Source organism: Pogona vitticeps, chromosome 6 (assembly GCF_051106095.1).
Source record: "Pogona vitticeps strain Pit_001003342236 chromosome 6, PviZW2.1, whole genome shotgun sequence".
Classification (NCBI taxonomy): Eukaryota; Metazoa; Chordata; class Lepidosauria; order Squamata; family Agamidae; genus Pogona; species Pogona vitticeps.
In genome coordinates, this window is record NC_135788.1 from 9583987 (window position 1) to 9607984 (window position 23998).

The 23998-nt window shown below is 41.9% G+C and overlaps 1 protein-coding gene across 2 annotated transcripts in view; it reads left to right on the forward strand.

Annotated features, from left to right (window-relative positions):
* Positions 1–22894, forward strand: part of DNAJB6 (DnaJ heat shock protein family (Hsp40) member B6) — a 71529-nt gene extending 48635 nt beyond the window's left edge. Inside the window, exons 9-10 of one of the 2 annotated variants that reach the window (XM_020779711.3) lie at positions 12201–12395; positions 21266–22894. In XM_020779711.3, the coding sequence (XP_020635370.1) occupies positions 12201–12395; positions 21266–21348 (278 nt within the window). In that variant the 3' untranslated portion in view covers positions 21349–22894. Of the gene's footprint in view, positions 1–12200; positions 15470–21265 lie in introns of those variants that run through there. The other variant, XM_073002892.2, reaches the window with a different exon arrangement.
* Positions 22895–23998: the final 1104 nt, after the last annotated feature.

Below are 23998 nucleotides of genomic sequence, written 5' to 3' on the forward strand. Positions count from 1 at the left end.
TCGCAAGATGGCTTCTTCTATGGCCGTGCTTCGCAAGACAATGTTTTCCCCCCCGGGACCGATGCCTTGCAAGATGAAAAAAAATCATTCGTCTTGTGAGCTTCCCATAGGAATGCATTGCAATGCATTCCTATGGGAAACTGCTTTTCGCAAGACAGCGCTACTCAGGGAACGAATTACATTCGTCTTGTGAGGCACCACTGTACATGCCAACACCCACAATCATTCAGATTTGTGTTTCCCTTACCAAACAGACAGCAACTTTCACCACATCATTCATTGGGGTGTAGTCTCCAATAGTCCGTAATTTTCAGGGATCTTTTGTAGTTACACTGACCTGGCATTATAATTCATTTGATAAAAATTCTGTCAGTCCTCATCCATAATGGAAAAGCATGCACCTGAGCTCCATAGTCCCAACACAGGGACTTGTACTCGGACAGCAGCAGCAGCTACAGCAAGTGGAGATGTTCACTTATCTGGGTCATATGATCACCCAAAATAGAGAAATTAAGTGCCGTATTGGGAAGGCGGCAGCCGTCTTCTGGAAGATGGACAAGTTCTGGTCCTCACCATCCATATTGTTGAAGATTAATCTTTTGTCTGCCTCTATCATGATCCCGACAGCTATTTATGCCAGTGAGAGACTTGGAAGGTGTCAGCAAGTACCAACAAGAGGCTCGACGTCTTCCAGCAGACGTGTCTCCGCCGAATCTTAAAGATCTGATGTTTCAGTCATATTACCAATGAGGAAATGCTCCAAAGGAGCAGCTCATGTAAACTTCATTGTTGCATGTAGGAGACTCCAACTTAGCTGGCCATATATTTCGTATGGAGAACAATCTGATCCCTAAGGTAGCAATGAGGTTTAGACAAGGATGCCGTTGAATAACATGGCGAATAACGCTAATGCAGTACCTGAAGGCACTACAGATTACATGGGAAGACACCGAAACACACTCAACAAGATTGAATGAACTGGAGAATCCTTGCTGCTCAATATGCTAAATAGCATGGAAATGGATCATCATCATCATGCTGTAGACATTAATAAATGCTGGCATGTAATGTAGCATCCTGGCTGAAGCAGACGACGTCTGAGTCTGACGGTTCCCTGGTTGAGAGATTACCTCAAAAATCCTTGGACATTAGGCCCAGTGCAAGAAAATGAGAGAAATCAATAATAAAATATATATCAATATAAACTGTGTTACCCAATATGTTGTAGTGTAGTGGAGAGAATGTCAGAGTAGGACCCAGGTGACCTGAGTTTGAATCTCCACTTGGCCCAGAAAAGTCTCTGGAAGGGATAGAACCAGCAAAACCACTGTTTAAATCTCTTACTTGCCTTGTCAGCCCTACTAGAGTCACTATTAAGTTTATTACAACTTGATGGCACACAAGATAATAACAAATATAAACTTAAAGCTGTGGGAACTTGGCAATGAGGTATGGAAGGAATGTTTCTAGTCGATGCCCTCTTTAATGATGGCATGAAGCTGGGATAGAATTTATTGTTTCTCAGATGTGTAAAATCCGGCACGAGCATTTCAAAGTACATTTCTAAACACCACAAACAGCCCTTTCGGTTTTATTAATTTTAACTGCGGAATATTGGTGTTAACCATAAGTGGAGAACAAGGAGGCCACCAGAAATGCTGTTTGGGGGGGGGTATATTGTGTGGAGAACTGAAGTGGAGGCTTTCTTTACTTGCCTGCGCAGTGGTATATTGCACCCTATATTAGTATCATTTGATGTACTCCTGTCTTGAAAATAAGAACACTTGATACTGTTTGTACGTTAAAAATAACTTTTTCCAACCTTTTTGAAGCTTGGCTGCTCTAAAGTTTTCCAGAACAGACAAAAGAAGAGCTTTACCTTGCTTTCTCCCTCATTAAATGAGAGGCAGCCTCAGGTCAGGGTGTGAGAGAGTCTGTCACCATCTTGAGAGAATTTCAACCCACAATTGATATTCTCTTGCTTCCGTCATGTCTTGCACAGGCGTAAATTTACTGCATTTCCATGTCCCAGGATTGAAAGTTCTCTCTTGCTTCACCGGTGCATGTCCTCTCTTTTATTTTCAGGTGGCTTTTAAGAATGTGGGTGTTTTGTTTAATGCTAAAATTCATAATTTCAGTGCCATCCATGTGTACGATAGTACTAAATCTGTTTTGAAAAGTCACTTAACATCCACGCTAAAAATAATCAGTGGAGTATAAGCCTGGCACTTCAATAATATCCTCCCTCTCAGCCATCTGGAAGGATGTGTTGGCTATATTATGTATACATACACGCAGAAACAAGCCCTGTCTGCTGTGTAATATAAACATCAGGCTTGAAGCTGTTGATCAAGTCAACCTCATGATAAATATGGATGGGATCCCCCAGCTGTTGATTAGTGTGAGCACAAGAAAATGCTCAGAGCATTAAAACTGAACTGCAACAAATACACATGCATTCATTTTGACTGAGTAGTGTTCTTCCTGGGACTCTCTGTTCAGTACAATGGCAAATTAGCAAAGATTGCTGCAATCCTGGTCATTGATTTTTTTCCCCCAGTAATCCTCAAAGTATTTTACAGTGGTGTGCTATCTAGAATATCCAGTGCAGTCACTGTGATCACAGAAGTTCTTTTCTACAGATTTGCTACCAAAAAAAAAAGGCTATGGGATGCTGGGAAAAAAAATCTTCCCTGTTGGTGTTGGATGCTGGAGGAGGGGCAAATGCTATGCCAAGAAAAGTTAGCCAAGGGACTAACCTTGCTAGAGATTTGATACCACGTCAGTGCTATTGAGAACCACTGGCACTTGCTCAGGATACAAGAACAGTATATGCTTACTCAGAGCAAGAGGTGTATCGTTTGGTACTCTTTGTACCCAGTACTAGGTTCCTGGAAGTCTTAAAAGCAGAACAAGATGGACGTAGTTCTCTTCTGAAGCTTGCTCCCAGTATCTGGGTATAGTGTGGAGATTTCTTTCAGCTATAATCACTGATACCTGTCAATAGATGAAGCCATCTCGGTTTCCAGTCAAGCCATGAGACCATTGCTTCTTGTAGTACTAGTGCAGAAGGGCTCTCCTTTATACCAGTGCAATTGTTTCAGTTGCTCTCGGTGGACAAATGCCGGCTACCTACCCTTCCGAGGCAAAGATTGGCTGCTCGGTTTCTCTGCCATCTTTCACCAGCGCAAAGAATGGAACTGATGTGTGCACAGTTCTGTTTTTGGCAGTGGAATGCTCCCCATAAAATTGAAGCTGGCTTTCTCAGCAAATGCACCATCTCATCAACACACTTTTTCTCAGACATGCATCAGAAAATGTGTTCCTCCTTAAAAGTGTTGACAGACGGCTTTGTTACCTGAGTCATTATGCAGCATTGCCCTCTGCTGGCCAAAATGTTAAGACTTCATATTTTTTTTGCTACTCAGCCTGACCCAACTATCTAGATCAGTGGTTCTTAACCTTTGTTACTTGGATGTTTTTGAACTGCAACTCCCAGAAACCCCAGCCAGCACAGTTGGTGGTGAAGGCTTCTGGGAGTTGCAGTCCAAAACTGAGTAACCCAAGGTTAAGAACCAGTGATCTAGATAACAGTACTGTATTATGTTCAGACAGTGTAATAGAGGGGCTTTGGATTTGTTTTCTCCTGTCACTTGCCACAGAATAGAAGGCTAAGTGAATTTACCATGTTCTGAAGCAGTGCTTCAGAAACTTGTTTTTAATCCTTTTGAGATGTGAGATTATATCCTTTCAGAGCTGCTTCCCCTAATAATTGTGTTTAAAATGTGAAATATCGCAAGTAAAAACAAACGACTGCATGATTTAATTGAAATTCAGTTATTTTCAAAGCATGGACATTTAGAAAATTGGTCATAGGATGATTCTGTGAAGTTATTTAATAAGAAAGCAATAATTTTCATTATCCCCCCCCAAAAAAAAACACCTATAACTGCATACAGTATGTCTCCTTTAAATCCTGACATGGCTCCTGTAGATTTTGGCTGATTCATAAAAAGTGAATTGGAATCCTAAGGGTATGCATTTTAAAATACAGTACTGAAGTTTGATTTAATAGTAATTTCAATAAGTTACTCAGAAACATTGCCATGCATATGTTCCTGCAACACTGGGCTTCAGGTAATTAGTGAGGATGTGTGGGTGTTGTCTTATTGCGCTCCTTTGTAAGGGGTTGCCGCTCATGAGGTGAGGTCAATGAAGCACTAGCCACAATGATGTCATATGCCATCATCACCTAGAGTAGTTTTTCCCAAGTTGACATCATCCATATGTGTTAGACTACAACACCCATCACCCCCAGCCATCCATTGCCTGTGCTGGGGTGGTGGTGATGTAATCCAATAAATACATAAGATGTCACGTTGTTGAAGGCTGACCTAGATATTACCAGGAAGGAAATATCTTTTACAAGCAGCCTGTTATTTGCTGTAACATAGTGTGTCATGGCACACTCTTGTGGCATAAGAATAGAATCTACCCTATCTCTTAGTTGTTCAAGTTCACCAAGATTTACTATTTTAGAATAATCCTTTGTAGTTCGCTTAACTTGGGATTTGGCCATTTTGATAAATAAGGTAATGAGATGGAAATGAAATCAGAATTCTTATCAAAACATGGCTTGCATGATTGAAGAAATGAGATGCATACTACTAAGTCATCTGTTTTAGAATATGTTTAGCATTGCAGTTACCAATTAACACATCAGCATGTTCAGAATTATCTTTTATGTCATTTTATAATTTAGATTTGGCAATAACAAGTTGATCAAAATGTCAGCTAGTTTCAAAAATTATCAGTGGCTTCTGTGATAGCTTTGAATTCTGGTAGTTCGTGCTGAGAAATCTTTTCATGAGAGATTTAATTGGGCTAGAAAGGAATTAAAAATAATATAGGTCAGGGTGTGGGAAGAAGAAATTTTCCCCTCCCTCGTTCTTAATTTCAGTATGCTCTGGCGGAGAAAATCTGAAACTCTTTCCTGGTAGTTGCAGTAAAAGATAATGAGTCATTGTTTTGATGTTTTGGCATTAATATTCTCTTAATTACAAAGAGTATTAGAATCCTAGAAGCCCACTGCTAGCTTTTAAATTGCAATTTTATTGAATGTCATAGATGTTTGAGATGCTGGTGGGTGAAGGAGTCAAACTTCTGTCGTGATTTCAGCATGTTTTTCTAATTCAGCATGTAAATCAGAAGATAACTCAGTGGCTTAGACATCTGGCTGCAGAGCCAGAGATTCGGTGTTCACTGTACCTCTCCGACAGGAGCTGGACCCGATGATCCATAGGGTCCCTTCCAACTCTACAGTTTGAGGATTATTCTATTAAATTGTGGAGGAAGCTTGGAGTAATTTAGGTAAAGGAATCTGCTCACATTAATTGACATGGACATATTTTATTAAGGCTGTGGATTGGGAGCATCTCTGGCTTACAGTATATGCATAGAGTAGTGTGACTGCAGTGATCTATATACAGTGGGACCTCTACTTACGGAATTAATCCGTATTGGAACGGTGGCTGCAGGTCGAAAAGTCTGTAGGTCAAGTCTCCAAAACCGATTAATGCCATAACCGGCCATTTTTGTTCCATTTTGTTTTTGTTTTTTCTGGTCTGTAGGTCGATTCTCCGGCTGCAAGTCAAACCTAAATTTTGTGGCCAGAGAAGTCTGTAACTCAAAGTCTGTAAGTCGAGCCGTCTGTAAGTCAAGGGTCCACTGTACTGCCATTGAACAAGGGACCATCGTTCATTACTAGAGCATGCTCTGTATTCAGCATGTTCTTCATTCAAATCTTGACATCTGTTGGTAAAAGATTTGGATAGATGATGGTGTGAAAGACTTCACCTGAAGCTCTAGATGGCTGCTGCCAGTCAGAGTAGACTGCAAGTTGAATTGCTATAAGTCAGCTTCGTATTCTTTCTTGGCTTATAGCTCACCTGGAAGAGCAGCTCTTGTAGGCGCCGGCTGGATCCCCCAGTTTGCTACTTGCTGTCCTATTCAGGATATGGCCTGGAGCACAGCTCTTACTGTTCTTTCAGGCATTGTCTTGAGAAGCAGATGTGTAGTGAAGAAATACAGACCTGGAACAATCCAGTTCCCCATTGTGGTATAAAGTAAGAATTGGTTTAGCCCTAGGGCTTTTTCTAAGACCCGGCTTATAATTAGACAGTTGTTGATTGCAACCTGGGCACATATTTATAGGAGAAAAAATTGTTGTAGCATATGGAATTAGTGCTCTCTTCCCAAAGCAATCATCATCTGCATGTTCCTTATTTTCCAAATAATCACAGTTGTCCAAATCAATGCAGACTTTGTCCAAACTGTGTAGTCATTGTTTGGGTAGTTGAATGGCAACACAGTCTTTTCCTGTCCTGACCTGTCAGTCACTCGGACAGTGGCAAATGTCCAGGGTATACAGAAACAACACAGTGGAATCCCAAACTATTTGAGGAAAGGGCGTTGCTCACTGGGGATTGTCTGTCCTGAAGCCTTGTATGATTTTTAAAACCAGACAGTTCGTACATGGGCAGAATTCTGTTTATAACTAACAGACAGCTTTTTCTTGTTTATAAGTAACAGATGGTTTCTTCTTGTCAAGTATTTTTACCCTGCCTTTCTTCTTAAGAAGGATCCGAGGTGACTTACAACATTGAAAGACAATGTTTAAAGCTGAAAAGCAATGCACATACAGTGCCGATTAACATTATTAAAAGACAATATTTAAAGCTAAGAACAATGAGTGTAAAGAGACAGCTTCCATAGTAAAAAAAATATTAAAGCCGAAACAATAAGTATGCAAATATTAAAAAGGATGAACAAAATACCACTCTTGAGAGATGGTAAACACAAGTAGTACAAAGAGTCAGTCAGCAGTAATGCATGAACAGTCCATCTAAAAAGCTACCCTCATGGAGCCAGTCACTGAGGAAAGCTTGGCTGTAGAGAAAGTAATAATTGCATGCCCAGAAGTCCATGCTGACTTAGGGTGACCCTTTCCAGGTTTTTCTAGGCACAGAGTGGTTTGCCATTTCCTTCTGTGGGTGCTCTGAGACTCTGGGAGTATCTCCCTTTTCTTACAGGAGGCATAGGGCGGATTTGAATCCCTGACCTCGAGGGTCACAGCAGGGTGCCCAACTCAAGAGTAAAGAATACTCAATAAATTAAATGTAGTTCGTCTTATATATTGTTGGCTCAAATCAGTATACAATGGTACCTCGCAAGACGATGACCCCGCTAAATGACAAATCCGCATAACGATAACTTTTTGTGATCGCTCTAGCGATTCACAAAACAGTCATTCTAATGGGGGATTTTCGTTGGACATTGATTAGGTCCGTGCTTTGCGAACCATTTGTTCGCAAGATGACAATTTCTACAGCTGTTCGTTGGCTTCGCAAAATGGCTGCCCTGTGTTTTCCAGACCGATGCTTCGCAGGGCAGCCATTTTTACACCTGATCGGCGCTCGCAAAATGGCTTCCCTATGGGCAATCTTTGCTGGACGGCGAGGTATTTTCCCCATTGGAACGCATTAAACTGGGTTTCAATGCATTCCAATGGGAAAACGAATTTCACATGGTGACGATTTCGCTAAACAGCGATTTCAATGGGACGGATTATCATCGTCATGTGGGGCACCACTGTATAAGTTGCTGCTTTACCATGCCTTAAACAGTATTTCAAAATGGTACATAAAAAGTAAAAGATGTTACTTCAGAGAACCAAAATAATAGTTAAAATGCGAAACATTTGTTCTAAATGAATGGTCCAGTAACTGAAATCTGTTGCTTAGCACAGGAAATAGCAACTATTATAGGCCTATAGAATCAGGATATTCGGTGGAATCTGCCCCTCCGTAAATTCCATGCATGAAATGCGCCAATTCTAGTTGCAGCTTGCTACCACTAGGCAAATGGATTTCAGCCAATTACTATCAAAGGCCTAAATGCAAATACTCAGAACCCAGTGCTCATACTGGGGAACGCCTGCGGAAAGATCTTACACTTAAAAATTGCCACAGTTTGTGCTTTCCAAATCGGGAGTGGCATTCTAAAAATGGAAACCACCATGATGAAGATTTACTCCCAAGATTACTGCCAGATACCAGTCTGCACACTGCAGAACAATTGGAAGTGCTTACTAAGTGTAGTTTCTGAAAGAAGTTTATTTCCACTGGTTTCCTCCTAGGAAACCAGTATGGGAGAGCTGTATCAGTGTTCTAGAGTTAGTGGGACAATCTTTTCCTTTTTAAAGGAGATCTGGACTCTGGAATGAGAGGCAAACAGCTTTATTTAAATCAGTTCAAATATTGTTTGCATGTGCTGTGCTGTGGAATGATTTCTCCTGATACAGTGGCGCCTCGCTTAGCGATGTTAATCCGTGCAGCAATAAATCGCTGTTAAGCGATTTCATCGCTAAGTGATTTTAAAAAGCCCATAGAAATGCATTGAAACCCCTTCAATGTGTTCCTATGGGCTAAAAACTAACCTTAAAGCAAAGATCCTCCATAGGGGCCGCCATTTTTGATGCGTCTAAAGCGAGGCAAAACAGCGGGCGGCCATTTTGTTTTTCCAGCGGCCATTTTGAAACCGCCGATCAATTGTGCGAAAATAGGGGCTTTGTGATGATTGCTTCCCCGGGATCATCGCAAAGCAAATTTTCCCCATAGGGACCATCGCAAAGTGATCGCTCTTGCGATGGCAAAAAGTCCATCGCAAAGCGATTTCATCGCTATACAGAGCGAACGCTATGTGAGGCACCACTGTACTTGCCTCACAATCATCATCCTCTCAGGTCAGCCTTGTTTGGCAAATTGCTTATTTCTTGTCAGGTGGAAATAAGATGGAAAAATAGTCTTGTACATTAAGTTACAGTACTCAGAAATGAACTCTCATTTCAGGCTAGCAAGAGGAACTGTACCAGTTTATCATATTCCAACCTTATTGAATGAAGGGCCTTATTAATGGAGTTTGGGTACTGCTGTCCCATCCGGGCGGCAGTGGAAGACAGGAGGCCCTGGTGTCCATGGGGTCACGAAGAGTCGGACACGACTTAACGACTAAACAACAACAAAAACACTGCTGTCCCAATATGCCTGCATAGCGCTGTGGTTCGAGGTGTCCTAGATTTGTTCAGACAGGAACTCTAAAGAACTTGCCTTCCCCCTGAACTGGCTCTTGTTTCTTAACATGACTCCATTGTGCTCTTTGTTACAACAATGCCATAATCATTAGCTGCATCCAGTCTTCTTGCTGTGCTGACCAGCTGGCACATGAATCAGTAGGGAAAATATGCACAGACTGTAGCACCACCTTGAATGACACTATGTGTAATGAATGCTTATTAAACATAATCAAGTGAGCTAAACGATGTATAAGAAGTTCCAGTAACTCTTCCATTTTCTTTTAGTGTTTCTATTGCGCACCCTTTGGCTTGTTCATTTTTATTTTATATTTTGCTTCAACATCCATGTGCTCAAGATTTGCCCTTTGGGTGAAAGCAGCTCTTATGATTAATACATGGCTTGTCCCAAGATGATTTTATTCCTAAAAGTGGTAACATTTGAGTTACTTTGATTCTGTCTTGTAGATCTGCTCCCAGCAGCTTTTATGAAAATGGAAAGATGTTGGCTAATAAAGTCAGTTAGATCAATTGCATAAACAAATATATGTGCATTAAGCCTGAATCTAAAATTGCTCCTTATTGGTTCTGGTCCATTGCACCTAATAGAAAAGGGATATCTGACTAGAGGCTGGGATTTGTTGTTTCGGGGAAGATGCAAAAGTGAGGAGTAATAGTTGGGCTACTAGCTAAAAAAAGAGCAAGTACCCACAAGACAAAAAAATTAGAGCATTACTTTTTTCCTGGACAAAGTGCTCAGTTAAATGGTGATTGATTGCCTGTAGGCAGTCTTGGTCGAAATTGATTTTCCAGATCCATTCCTTACTTCATACCTGGGATTCATACATTAGCTATCTTGGTCTTTTCCCTTATGCTGTGGGTAGCTTGACTGATGTTACCAGAGGAAGCTGAACCATGTGGTGATGGATCCAGCTATTTTGTGAAAGGTTACCCATATTGCAGTGGTGCCCCGCACCATGAAGATAATCCGTTCCTCTGAAATCGCTGTTAGCTGTTAAGCGAAAACATCGTCCAGCGAAGAACAGTTCCCCGTTGGAATGCATTGAAACCCATTTAATGCATTCCAATGGGTAAATTACCTCATCGTCCAGCGAAGATCGCCCATAGGGGAAGCCATTTTCCGAGTGCCGATCAGCTGTTTAAATGGCTGCCCTGCAAAGCATGGGTCTGGAAAACACAGGGCAGTCATTTTGCGGAGCCGGAAAAATCATTGTTTTGTGAGCAAACAGTTCACGAAGCAAGGACCTAATCGTCGTCAAACGAAAATCCCCCATAGGAAACATCGTTTTGTGATCGCTATAGCGATCGCAAAAAAGTCATTATGCGATTTCGTCGTTCTGCTAGGTCATTGTCATGCAGGGCACCACTGTATTTTGAAGAGGCCCTTGTCCAGCAGGCCAAGGCAAAGAGACAGCCCCGAAACCAGCCAAACCAGGGAGCTGGACAAGGGGGCAGATTGTATTTGTCTTCAGTGTGGAAGGGATTGTCACTCTCGAATTGGCCTTCTCAGCTACACTAGACACTGTTCCAAGTCCTCCATGCAGAGCACGATACCATAGTCTCAAGACTGAAGGATGCCTAATCAGCCCATATTAATCGTTTTGGTTTTTGTACTCTTTCACAGTAGGAACCTTGAATCTATACAGTGCCAATCTCTGACAGAAAACTCAGTTGTGTCATGCCTGTACTAACAATGACAATTAACCTTACATTGTTTGGCCATTCTGGCTAGTTGTATGACAGAAATGCACCTCAAAACTTATTCGCCTAGAATTTTGGTCACAGCCACGGCGTTGGAATAACCTCCTTTAGAGGACTGCTCTCTTCCACCATATATTCCATATCTGGAGGTAATAATGTTGGAGGGTCAATGGCAGTGAGGCATGTATGTTGATCTGAAAATTTCGGGTGGAGGGAGATGATGCGCCATGTTACCAGTCTGTGACTTGAGAGGATAAAGCTGCTGTGAATTTATTAAGTTGCAACATGCCATCTCAGTTCATCACGGATGTCAGAGAATAGGCAAACATTTAGAAAGCCTGAAGAGTGTGTCATCTGCTTCCTTCACTTGTCTTGTGTTGCCTGTAGATATACTGTATGTATAAAGGTTCGATATATGTCCTGGAGTTTATAATGGTAGTTTATAATGGTAGATCATGCCTCCTAACAAATCCTGAGCAGTGATGAATATGATTCATCCCTCTTCTTGCTCAAATTTGTTTTTCCCTTCACATGATATTCCTATTAATCTTCCATTCTCAACACTCTCCAGTCTCCTTTTGTTGAAAAATCTGCCCTTTGCTATCACCAGACTTCCCTTGCCTCAGGACAGCGTTGTCTTTAAACAGGTCTTGTTCTTTAGGAACCCTCAGTTAGTGCAGCAGTGAAATGATCCTTTTGTTCATACTGTTTGTGAACACTCAGGAATGTATGTCTCTTGATCAAAATGTTTTTAGGTCCTGGCATAGCTGAATTTACCTGGGATGTCTTGTTTTCTGGTTGATTTTTCTGCTACTTCCTCCTGGTAGATTTATATTTCCGCCTGCAATGTTGACTGTTGTGGTTGGGCCGTGAACCATTCCAAAAAGCATGTTCTGTGGTGTATGACTGATCCTCGTGCATCTCTGAGCTTGCCGAGGGACAAACGAAACTGAAGCATAGAGCACCCTCCTGTATAATTTCCTTCAAAATGAAATTGGTTGTTGCTTGCAGAAGCCTTGCGTTGCCTGTTTTCCGTCACGAGTCTTCATTTGCAAGCATAGTTGGTCTTGTATTGTAAGAATGAATTATTAGAAGATGTAACAATGCAGCTACCCAGTCATAGTCTGTGTTAAATGAAGCAAGTAGGGATATGCCACTGTGATGAAGAAATACTGCCCTGTTGCACATGGAGAAACTGACATTTAAAGAGCTTAAGTGACTTGCTTGAAACAATAGCAAAAATAGAGTTCATTGTGTATGGCCTTTTTGTCTTTCCCATTGAACCCAAAGCCATCTTGAGTAGCTAGTTCACTTCCTTCTTGAATGCTCTGCTTTCTCCCCCCTTCAGGTGTAGCTGATGATGAAGCTTTGGCCGAGGAACGCAGACGCAGAGGACAGAACGCCTTGCCTTTCCAGCCAGCTAGTGTCCGTTCTCCAAAGTCCATGAAGCCGGCTGCTTACGCCAAGCATGTCTTTCATTGTAATAGCGATGAGGATGATGACTTGGTTATGACCAACTGGGAGAGTCCCGTTTATTCATCAGGTGTGCACAAAGGGGTGGATGAGCAAGCAGTAAAAAAGAAGGAAAGGGTAAAACATAAGGAACAAGTAAAAGAGGAGCCACTGGTAACACATGCATCAGTAAAAAAAGATCCTGACCATAGCCAAAAGTCTGAATCAAAGAAATCACGGTGCTGCATTCTGATTTAAGGCGAACAGTTCCCATGCTCTTTTTTTCTCTGCAGTTTGGCTAGCTTCAGAGCTTCCCTGAGATTTTCCATCCCCACACAGCTGCAGAAGTCATTCAAATAAAATCCACGCCTTCTGCCAAATGTGCACAGCACATGATTGGTTTCCTTACCCTCTGTCTGTTGGGTTTTTTTAAAAGCAAATTTGTAGTAGCCTCAGTAGATTTATTTGTTTACAGCAGGGGTGAGGAAAAGGGTGGACTAATAGAAGTTGGATTGCAGTTCCCAACATCTTTACCCAGCTTTGGGTGGCTAAGGCTGGTGAGAGTTACAGCCTAATAGCTTCTGAGGGCTGTGCTTTTGTTAGCCCTTGATTCATGTAACTGCACTTTTAACTAGCATTCTTAATGTTGAGTTTTAATGGTGTCTTCTCAATCAAACCAGTGCCCACACCTACTCTTTCATTTTCTTTTGCAAGTACAGAACATGCACAGCCCACTCAGCATTTTGTTCATTTCAGTCAGTGCCAGATCTGAAGCACCTAATATGCAGATTAATACTGCAAGATTCACGTTTCCCTTGGCATCCAGTATTAACAAGCACCTTAACATGAATAATCCATTGTTCATGCCCCATTTGTTTTTACTGGCTGCCGTCATGGCAAAGGCAAGTACTTTAAGTTGCTGATCCCGTCTGTTTCATGTGCATGCTGTAATGAGAAGTTGTAGGACTTTTGAGTAGCGGCTGCTTGACTGAACTTGTTTTCTTGGAAGCATGGCCTGCTGGAAAACATGGTGTGTTTTCAAGAAAATCTTCCAAGTTTCCCATACCATGTTTCCATTCCTTCCTCTCCCCTGTTTCCAAAGCTTTGGACGAGCTTAAGGAAAATGATGTTATTCTGTGAAGGGGACCACCATCAAGAAAAAATTGAACTAAAAAGAGATGTTAAATGTGAGAGACATTTTGCACTTCATAATTGTAGGTGTTTGTTGTAGGTTTTTCTGGCTGTTTGGCCGGAGCACAGACAAGACTCCTGTCCTCTGATGACGGCCACGGAGACTGGCGAAACCTTCAGAACGCGGCCAAACAGCCCGAAAAACCTACAACAACCATCAGATGCCGGCCATGAAAGGCTTCGAGAATACACAACGGGTATATTTATCAAGGAACCAATATTCAGAACATGCCATGAATGTGTTCTGTTGTGGCTTATTTTCACCTTAGACCCAGTATAAAAAGGGAAATGTTTATGTCTGATCTTTCCTTGTTACATAGGGCTGAAGAACTAGCTCAGGTTTTCCTTCCTCATATCATTCAGTGCCTGCAGCTACTGCTAGTCTTGCACATCTTAACCTGTGACATTTTACATTCCAGATAATACAGGTTCAGGTAACTGGCTTGAGGTTGACTCAGCCTTCCTTCCTTCTGAGGTTGGTAAATTGAGTACCCAGCTTGCTGGGGGGCAAGTTGTGGTAAATTATAATTATGTTGCAAACTGCTGAGAGAGTGCTGTAGCACTACGGGGCAGTATATAAATGGAAACAACAGCAAACAACAATATGTAGGTATGAACTGAATGGATCAAGGCCCTTGTGATCCACTGAGACAGACGGTTGGTGACCTTCCTAGGAAAATTTATGTTGTGCACATTTATGAATGCAGAAACACATATGCAAAATACCATTCAGTGAAATGTAAACTCATCATTAATAAGTGGCTCAAAGTCATACTGCTTCCCTCAAGACAGTGACCTCTTCCCCTCCTGGCCGCCCCTTATGCTGATGGAGAGCATCACTGTGCCAATTCAAATGGTCACATTTGCTTTTAACAAATTGCATGTGCCGAGAATGCATCAAGGCCTAGGCTGCCAGTCAGCACACGATTGTTGCTGGTAACAGAAAGGCCCTCTTTCCCTCATGAGATGGAACAGTACAGTGGTGCCTCGCTTAACGACGATAATCCGGTCCAGGAAAATTGCTGTTAAGCGAAAACGTCATAAAGCGAAATTAAAAAGCCCATTGAAATGCATTGAAAACCGTTCAATGCGTTCCAATGGACTAAAAACTCACCATCCAGCGAAGATCCTCCATACAGCGGTGCCTGTATAGCGAGGAATCCATCCCTAAGCACAGCGGGGAGCCATTTTAAGCACCCAGTGACCATTTGAAAACTTGACGATCAGCTGTTTTTGATCGTCATAAAGCGAAAATCGGTTCCCGAAGCAGGGAACCAATCATCGCTAAGCAAAATTCCCCCATTTAGACCATCGTTTTACATAGTTGTAAAGCGGATTCGTCGTAATGCGGGGTAATAGTTAAGCGGGGCACGACTGTACTCCAGCACCCAGCTTTCCTCTCACCTTTATTCACCATTGATGAGGCTGGGGAGGGGAATCAGGGCAAAAAGTTTAGATCTCCACCAGCATGAGCTCTACCATTGTCTCACAGTTTGCAGCAACAGCCTAATATGAAGGCCATCTGTTGAGCTTTTGCTAGCACGGCCAGCACTTCCTGTCAAATTTTTAACCACATTGCTCACAGCCCCCGTGCCATCTCTTTTAAATATCCCACAGGCTGCTTGTTCAAAGAGTCCCACAATGTGAGCGTTCGAATAGCAGGCCAAAGAGTGATGTCCATGTGACGGCAGTCCCAATCCTTGTGGCAACTAGAGCAAAGCTTTTATGACTTTGTTCATCTTGAAAAAGAACATGGGAAAGGGGGATGCCTGAGATGGAGAGTGGTTTGTCCTAGTTTGGAGTTTGTTGGTTTATTTTGTTTTTCGGATGGCTTCCATTCTAGCCAGTAGGGAAGCTGGTGGAACTTTGTGCTACAAGATGCCTCTTCCTCTTTTAAAGAGACCAGAGGCAATCAAGTATCAAAGATGTCTGTGTTAGATTTTTTTTTCATTGTTAGGGAACTGGGTTTCTCAGGTAAGTAACCTTGTGCCTTGATGTCAGACGGGCTTTCTACTGGGAGGGAACAGAAAAGTGGACTTAGTCAGTGGCCAACTTTTCTCAAGAGTTCATTCGGAGTGGGGGCATCATAGCACAGTGGCAGAACACATGCCTTGCAGCCAGAGGCCCAAGTTTAGTGTTGAGCGTATCCACGTAAAGCTAATTCTGGGTGCCACAAAGAGATTGTTTCCTTGGAGAGCAGACACCACTTGAGCAGCCTGTAACTGGGCTTGTTGGTCACTTTGGGTGAGGCAATTTCATAGGTGGTGTAACGTGTGTTACAGAACTCCAGGCCTATTTGCTGAGTGGGCCCCTGTTCCTTCACTAACATAAGACATTTATGAAATTCTGTCTCCCATATGAAGTCCAGGGGTCAATTCCAATCTTCTGTGTGTGGAAGAGGAGCTACTGGGCTATATTGTCATCTTTTCCCATTAACAGTTCAGTCACTCACCTACAAAGAATCTTGAATCCTGCCAATGTAGCCTTCTGATTCACTTAGAGTCTTGCCCTGTCCTTCAGTTTGTGCTACTTTTTAAGGATGCCACATATCCTGTTTTAGTGACAACTGTAACGATGATGGTTAATCCCCAATTTGTGCTTATTTTGTTGCCTTACAAATTTGTTGATGGATGGATGGATATGAAGGCCATGAATGGTGCATAGATGATTTGAGCAGTTTCCCCATTTTTAGAATACCACAAATTTTATTATTGATTAAATAACAATGGGTGGTCCCACCCTTGATAATAAGAGTGCTCAGTGCAAGGTGGCATGTATTAAGAGGTGAGTTACTAATGAGTTGCATGGCCTACGCAGAACAGAGGTTCCGTGTAGGGTCACTTCCCTGAAAGCTTACTAGGTTTTACTTTTGGTCTGCCAAAACGAGGAGCTGCATTGTGGCATGACTTAAACTATGCTACGACTCGCTTATAGCATAAGATTCCTCATAGGGGTTAGTTTGACACCCAGTTGGCTTTGGGCACATATTATTTGAGGTCTTAGCTGCTTCAAAGATGATATACCTAGTATTTAGAATGTAGTGTATAACTGTCATTACTGTGTACAGTTGAGTCTTATATATACACATACTCCTCCATCAATTTCACATTTGCACATCTATTTTAACTTCATGCATATTTTCATCAGAAAATGAGATAATCCCAAAAGGCTTTGAGGTCCTTTGGCTATTTTGTTAACATTTTCAAAACTTCAGAGACATGCCAGGAGAAATGGAGAAAGGGAAAGAGATAGAAAAGGAAATAATGGCTATAAAGGAGCTATAATAAAACTGGTGTTAGCAATAAACTAAAATTAACCATACAGGGCTAATTTAAATTGAATTTTCCAGACCTCCATTCTTGGTTTGCAGTCATGCCATAGGGCGGAGTATAGAGTAGTAGGTAGTATAGGACAAAGTAATGGAAGCAGATTCTTCTTCGTGGCCTCTGTAAATTCACAGAATTGGGTTATTCTGCACCTGCGCTGAATCTCTTGGAAGTTTCTAGAGCTTAAAGACACATGATTAGTGGGCCATTCCCCCGTGAATCTCATGCTCCACCCACCACTGATTCCGTCAGTTCCTTTTTTCTGCCATGTTGGCTAGACCTGTTTCGGAGAACTAGAGTGATCTATTGAATTAATACTTTCCTTTGAATTATTGTTTATTTTCTTCAAAATCCTTTTCAATCATTTTTCTTTATTGGACATTTCCCCTGTGAGTTTATTCCAGTTTTTTCTCTGTCCGCATTTGCCGATCCCGTCCCCCTCCCCCTCACGACAGTTTTTTCCCCTCCCCTTTTCCCCACTCTTTTATGGGGGACCCCTGGGCCTTTCAACCAGTGCATTCTCTGCTCGAATAAAATCCCACTCATCGACGGCCACGACGGTTGCCTTTCTTGTCTTGGAGAACAATACCCGACACACTCCTGCTCTGAGTGTAAAAGGCTAACTAAACCAGCGCTAAAACCTCCCTCAAACCTCTCTCTTCCTTACAAATTTCCAGACATGTCGAAAATCATTATAAGACCCACAGTACAGAAACTATGTTTCTCACCAAACATCCAACACCGAACTCCATAATACTAGAGTCAAACCAGTCAAGAGCTCGAAATAAATCCTCAATTGCACCTACAAATAAAGAAGGTAGAAAATTAGATATACTCGGCAGGAGGCTCTATCCCCTCATCTCATTTTTATGCGAGTTGCCAATTATCAAGCCATAATGGGAGCTTACCATAGGCAACTATCGAATAATATTCTCCCAGTAGTTGAAGTGCCCCCGGAATCGGCTAAGACAGAAGCCCTTAACATCCATGCCAAGGCTTCCACACTCGTCAAAGAACAGAGGATTGCATCTCGCTATACCACTGATGCCACTTCTAAAGCTATGGCCACCTCTATCGCACTCCAGCGTCATGCATGGCTTAGATATGCTGGGATATCGCATGATACTAGATCTAGAATAGAGGATCTACCTTTTGACGGGGCTGGATTTTTCAATGAAAAAATGGACAAGGTGATGGACAACTTCCATAAGGTCTGTAAACCTGCTCGATCCTACTCTGCCCTGCAGACGTACAGATACCACAGACCTCAATATCAGAGACAACCTTTTTACCAACAACCATACCAAGAATTTCAACAGCCATACAGACCATACAAACCTCAAACATCGGACAGGCCCTTTCAAGGACCCTTCAACTTCGGCTCCATCTTCCTTTCGAACCCAGCAACAACAACCACACCACCAATCCTTTCGGAGCCCTCAAAAGAAGGGTAATACTCATAGACTCCCTTCACCTACTTTCAATTTTTCAACCCTGTTAGAAACAAGATTGTGTCTCTTCCATAATGCTTGGCAATGTATAACTAATGACCAATGGGTCCTTTTCCATCATTAAAAACCGTTACTTCATTGAATTTGAAACTAACCCACCCCATGGCCTCGACAACCGCAGTTATACAGCACACACAGCTCAAGATGACGTCACTTCAATCACGGTACCTGTCACTATTCGATCCCATGATGGACCACCTGTCCATGCATCTTATAGTAACACTCAAGCTCACACGTCAATTCACCAGGTGGACATTTCTCCCGCATTTGCTCGTCGGGAAACCCTTCTTGCCTCTCCAATTAATGATACAGGTTACTACCAACGCCAGCCTGTCAAGATGGGGAGCACATTGCTGGCATCACAGAATCCATGGCCTATGGACAAATCAATAGAAAACATTACACATCAATCACCTTGAACTCTTAGCAATTATCAAGGCTTTCCAATCTTTCCTACCACTTATTGCGGGACATGCAGTCCAACTCGCTACGGAGAATACGACAGCCCTTTGCTAAACAAACAAGGAGGCACACATTCTTTATCCCTACTGTACCTGATGTTCGAGCTCTGGGAATGGTGTTACCTACATCACATCTTCCCAGTAGCAATCCACAGCCACACACGAAAACTTCCTCGCAAACTATGTCAGTCGCCTCACCTCGAGGACACACAAATGGCCCCCAAATGATACCTTCGATCTCCTCTGAGACCGTTGGGGCACCCCTTCCATCGACATCTTTGCTTCCTGAACAAATACCAAGTGGCAACATTACTGTTCTTGAACCGGAATTGACAAGAACTCGATTGGAGATACCTTCATGATAGACTGGGACAAGGACCTACTCTATTTCCTCCAATACTGCTCATACAAAGAACCATCATTTAACTTCGACAGTTTCAGATGCAATCCTCCTCGTTCCATGGTGGCTGCAACAACCATGGTTCACCCACCTGAAGTCAACGTCAACTGACTCGTTCCAGCTTCCACAATCCCCAACCTTCTCACTCAAGACAAGGGGATGATTTACCATCCAGACATACCCTCCCTGAACCTGACAGTGTGGAGGATATTCCCGCCATAAAGGATGTACTTGATCGAGCTTGAAAGCCCTCGACCCAGCTTCTATATCAAAACAAATGGAAAGCATTTTCTTTCCTTTACTGATTCTCTGTAACACCAGTCTCTTTGAAGACTTTACTTACCTTTGTCCTTTATCTCTTCAATTTTGGACTATCTCATTCCACCTTGAAAGTTTATATGTCTGCTATTATAGCTTATCAGCCTCCTCATTCTGAATCGGCCAATTTTTTTTCTCATCCAACTGTGAAAGAATTTCTCAAGGGACTCAACAATATTCGCCCCCCATGCCAAGGTCCTATCCCTCAGTGGTCTTTACAACTTGTCCTCAGTGCACTTACTTGACCACCCTTTGAACTGATGGCTACCTGTGCTCTTAAACTATTTTCCTTGAAAACATCTTTCCTTGTGGCAATAACATCTGCTAAGCAGGCTAGCGAATGTGCAGCCCTCCAATCCGATCCACCCTTCCTTCAGTTCCATCCGGATAAGGTCACTCTGTATTTTGATGTGTCCTCCTTACCTACCGTTGTATCTGAATTTCACCTCAATCAACCAATGATTCTACCTACCCTATTTCCATCTCCGTCAACACTTCTCAAGCGCATGCTCCATTCACTTGACGTTAGATACTCTTTTGCCTTTTACATTGACAGGACCAAATCATTCAGAAAATCACAGAGACTCTTTCTATGTGTTCACAGTCCTCATAAAGGGGCACCAGCTTTGCCGCAATCTATTTTTAGATGGATTGCCCAGACTATCTCATTGGCATATGAGCTAACTGGCAAAACACCTCCTGAACATTTAACGGCCCATTCTGCCAGAGCGCCGTCAACATCTACTGCCTTCCAGCATGAGACTGAACTCCCGCACACCTGCCATGCAGTGACATCGTCTACTCCATCGACCTTTGTCAGGCACTACCATCTCGATGTCAGGGCACGGAATGATGCTGGTTTTGGAAGAGCTGTCTTGGCATCCTTTCTATCATGATGTCCCACCATCCAGTAAGTTAGCTTGCCAATCATCCAATTGTGTACATTCACAGAGGCCACGAAGAAGAAAGAGAGGTTACCTACCTGTAACCATAGTTCTTCTAGTGGTCCTCTGTGAATCCACACATCCCTCCCCTCTGTCCATCACATTATACTTTTATATAGTTCTTTCACAGTGGCGGATTTTTTTCAGGAACTGAGGGGATCAGTGGTGGGCAGAGCATTCGCTCTATGGGGGAAGTCCCAATAATCATGTATAAGCTCTAGAAATTTCCAAGAGGTTCAGCACAGACACTGAGCAACCCAAATTATGTGGATTCACAGAGGACCACTAGAGGAACTATGGTTAAAGGTAGGTAACCTCTCTATTTCATTCTGGAAATACTGGAAAGTGTGCAAACTTCATGTAGCTCCATAAATATTGCACTGATTTAGGTGTGGATGACATGTCTCATTGTCCAGTCAAAGCTGTATGACAAAAAATAATCTTCTTGACTTAGCCATTATACGTGATCACAGTATGGACTCTCAAAGTGGTTGGTAGAATTTCTGTGCCAGGAGAATCTTTGATGATGTGGGAACTCACAGGGAAGATGGAAGGCTTTTACACTTGAGGCCACAATAACTTTGTTACCTTATGGAAGTAGCAGACGTGGGGGGGGGTACCCCAAAATGTGACACCAGAAATTAGGGAAATAGTGAATGAGTGACCAGGGAGAAAATTCCCATTTTTCTAGGCAATTTGCTTATGCCTCCTCAGGGAAAACATATCTCACGCTAAATGGATAGGGATGCTTCTGCTTTAATCAAAAGAATCTGCTATATGAACAATGTTTTACAAGCCATGTCTCCTCAGGACACAAAGAAGTCAGCAAGAGGAAGAAGCAGAAGCTGAGGGAGGAGCAGAAGAAGAAGAAGTCGGCCAAGGCACCATATTAAAATGGACTCTCATGCCCTCAAACACTAGCCCTTCGCTGTTGTACCATTTGACACTACTCAATTCCTGGTGCATATCTATCATTATGCCTGTTTGCAGTTAGCAAGGGAGATGATGCCTCTTGTTGAATTACACTAAACTTGCACTATTACGCTTGAGCACCATGGATATGCTTCTCTTTCTGTAAGACACGGTCAGAAACCCACTCCATAAGACATTGTTTTCATTGAAACTAGTGCATCTGATTTCTGAGTAGCATATTTAGGATCAGAATGTTCCTTCCATCAAACAACGGATGCTGGCTAGAAATGTGTTTATATATATTTTTGAAGTTCAGGAAATGTAATGTAGAACCTTATGACCTCTTCTTTAAGCTACTGTAATCATGTATGCTTCTTCTAGAATCTCATGGAATTGTAAAACATGTCTCTAGTCTTTGAATGACAATTCTGACAGCAGATTATTCTGACATTATGAAGTAACCTAAATTGAACATTAATATATTTATCATTTAAATTTCCCCCTGAGAGCTAGGTTTAGGCTTTAATGACTACTTAGCAAACTGGACTGGCGTTTATTATCCTTGTTGAGAAAATTGTGGTTGACCCCTGATTGCATACATGTGTCATTGTTTATTTACTTTGCATCATGATTATTCTGTTACTAATGTGAGCTAATGGATCCTTTGGAGTTCATTGTGAAACCTAAAACTCCAGAAAAGCAAATAGTAATAGCTGTACTTGGTAAGAGTATATGAAAATTGACCAACATTAAGATATACTTGTTCTGCATGGTAAAGAGCATAGGAATTTTGGCATCATATCTGGCCTGCTATATTTCAACTCCTTCCTTTTGCTAATGTTTGACGGTACCTGGATCAGGAGAAATCTTGTCTAGCCAGAAGGAGTTATAGCCTTATCTTCCTTGCTTGGATCAAGAACACTTATTTTTATATTAGTCGTGTGTTGGCTCTTACTTGGGCTAAATTGGAGGCAAGGGCATGTACACACCTGGAAAACTAAGGATATAGCAGGATGACTTCATTCCCCTTCCATATACGTGTTTAACTTGCATGGTACGTAGCTTCTGTTAACTAAATGCTAAGTCAGAGCCTTCCATTGCTCTTAACTTTTTCCTAGCCTGGTTAGTGTAAGTTGCCTTCTTGCTGCTTAATCTGTAAATTGAGGTTTTCAGCTGCTTTGGTCTCTGGTGTGTCTTTTTTCCTCCTCCTCTTCTGTGCCACTAAGTGATATGGCCTTTATTCTCCTTGGCACTGTTGGAAATCTAAATTTTCCAGAAAAAAAATATTTTATTAGGCTCTAATAAGGTAGCTTAAGTGAGGAAGATGTGGATATGAGAGGATTTGGGAAGCTTAATTTGGATTCATTTTTAATGCTTGTATTATGAAAATATAATCTTGCGCAAATCATTTGGGTATTTATAATATGGTATGTCTGAAGGTGCACACCCATTTTTTGTTGCCTATATACCACTGAAGTGTGTTGTGCAGTGATACTAATATTTAAAGAAATAAAGTAAGTTCCCTTATTCCCTGGCTTTTTAAACCTTTGAAATGCACAAAACATCAGGAATCAGAACATATACTTTTGGCACTATAAGCAGTTGAAAGAAATGTCTACATAAATGGGAAGGATTTTCATTTTGCAAAGAAGATGGTAAGTAAATGTTATGGCTTATGGTGGGGGGTGAGGAAAGAGTTAACTGGAGCTGGTTCGGTAAAGATGGCAAGAGATCATGAGAAATTACTGTGGGCACAAGAACAGGTAGCTTAAAACACTGGTTCTTAACCTTTGTTACTCAGATGTTTTTGGACTGCAACTCACAGAACCCTTCACCATCAGCTCTGCTGGCTGAGGTTTCTGGGAATTGCAGTTCAAAAACACCTGAGTAACAAAGGTTAAGAACCACTGGCTTAAAAGTACCATTCTGATCATGAGATAGCAGACTATGTCTATCAAAACATTTGTAGGAAAAGAAAACCTTTACTAGTTTTAAGTGTTCATTTGACTAAGGATGAAAGTATATTTTATCCAAGGGTAGCCTCATTAGTCTGTCATAGTTTAACCAACAAAGAGTCATATAGCATCTTAAAGACTTTACGTTTTAATTGGTCACACTTTTTTTATTGGCAGTAGACAGCCTTTTATGCAAATATGGGGAGAAGGCGAATGTCCATAAATATTATGTCAAAAAGGCTCCCATAGAGGTGTACAAAGGCCAGAGATAGCTTCAGATCTCAGGCTTATAAGCTACCAGATATGGCATTTATTATTTATTTACTCAACTTCTATAGTGCCCACCTGGCTACAAGGCCATTCTGGGTGCTTTAAAAGACAGTAAAACAATAACATTTTAGAAATATAGAGCATTATGGTTATACAGAAATCAAAATTATACAAATACCAGAACAACATGAGCACCAATACCACTAATTTAAAAGGCAAGATGGGGGAGCAGAAAAAAGTGGTGAAAACTGCCACTGTGCCATCATGATGTAATCTGAAAAGCCATGTCTTTAGGATCATTTAAACGTTCCCTGTAAAAGGGGTCAGGTGGATTTCGGGCAGGAAGCTTTTCCACAGATAGGGGGCAACTGTCGAGAAGGCCCAGTTTCTAGTCTTCTCTTTCTGG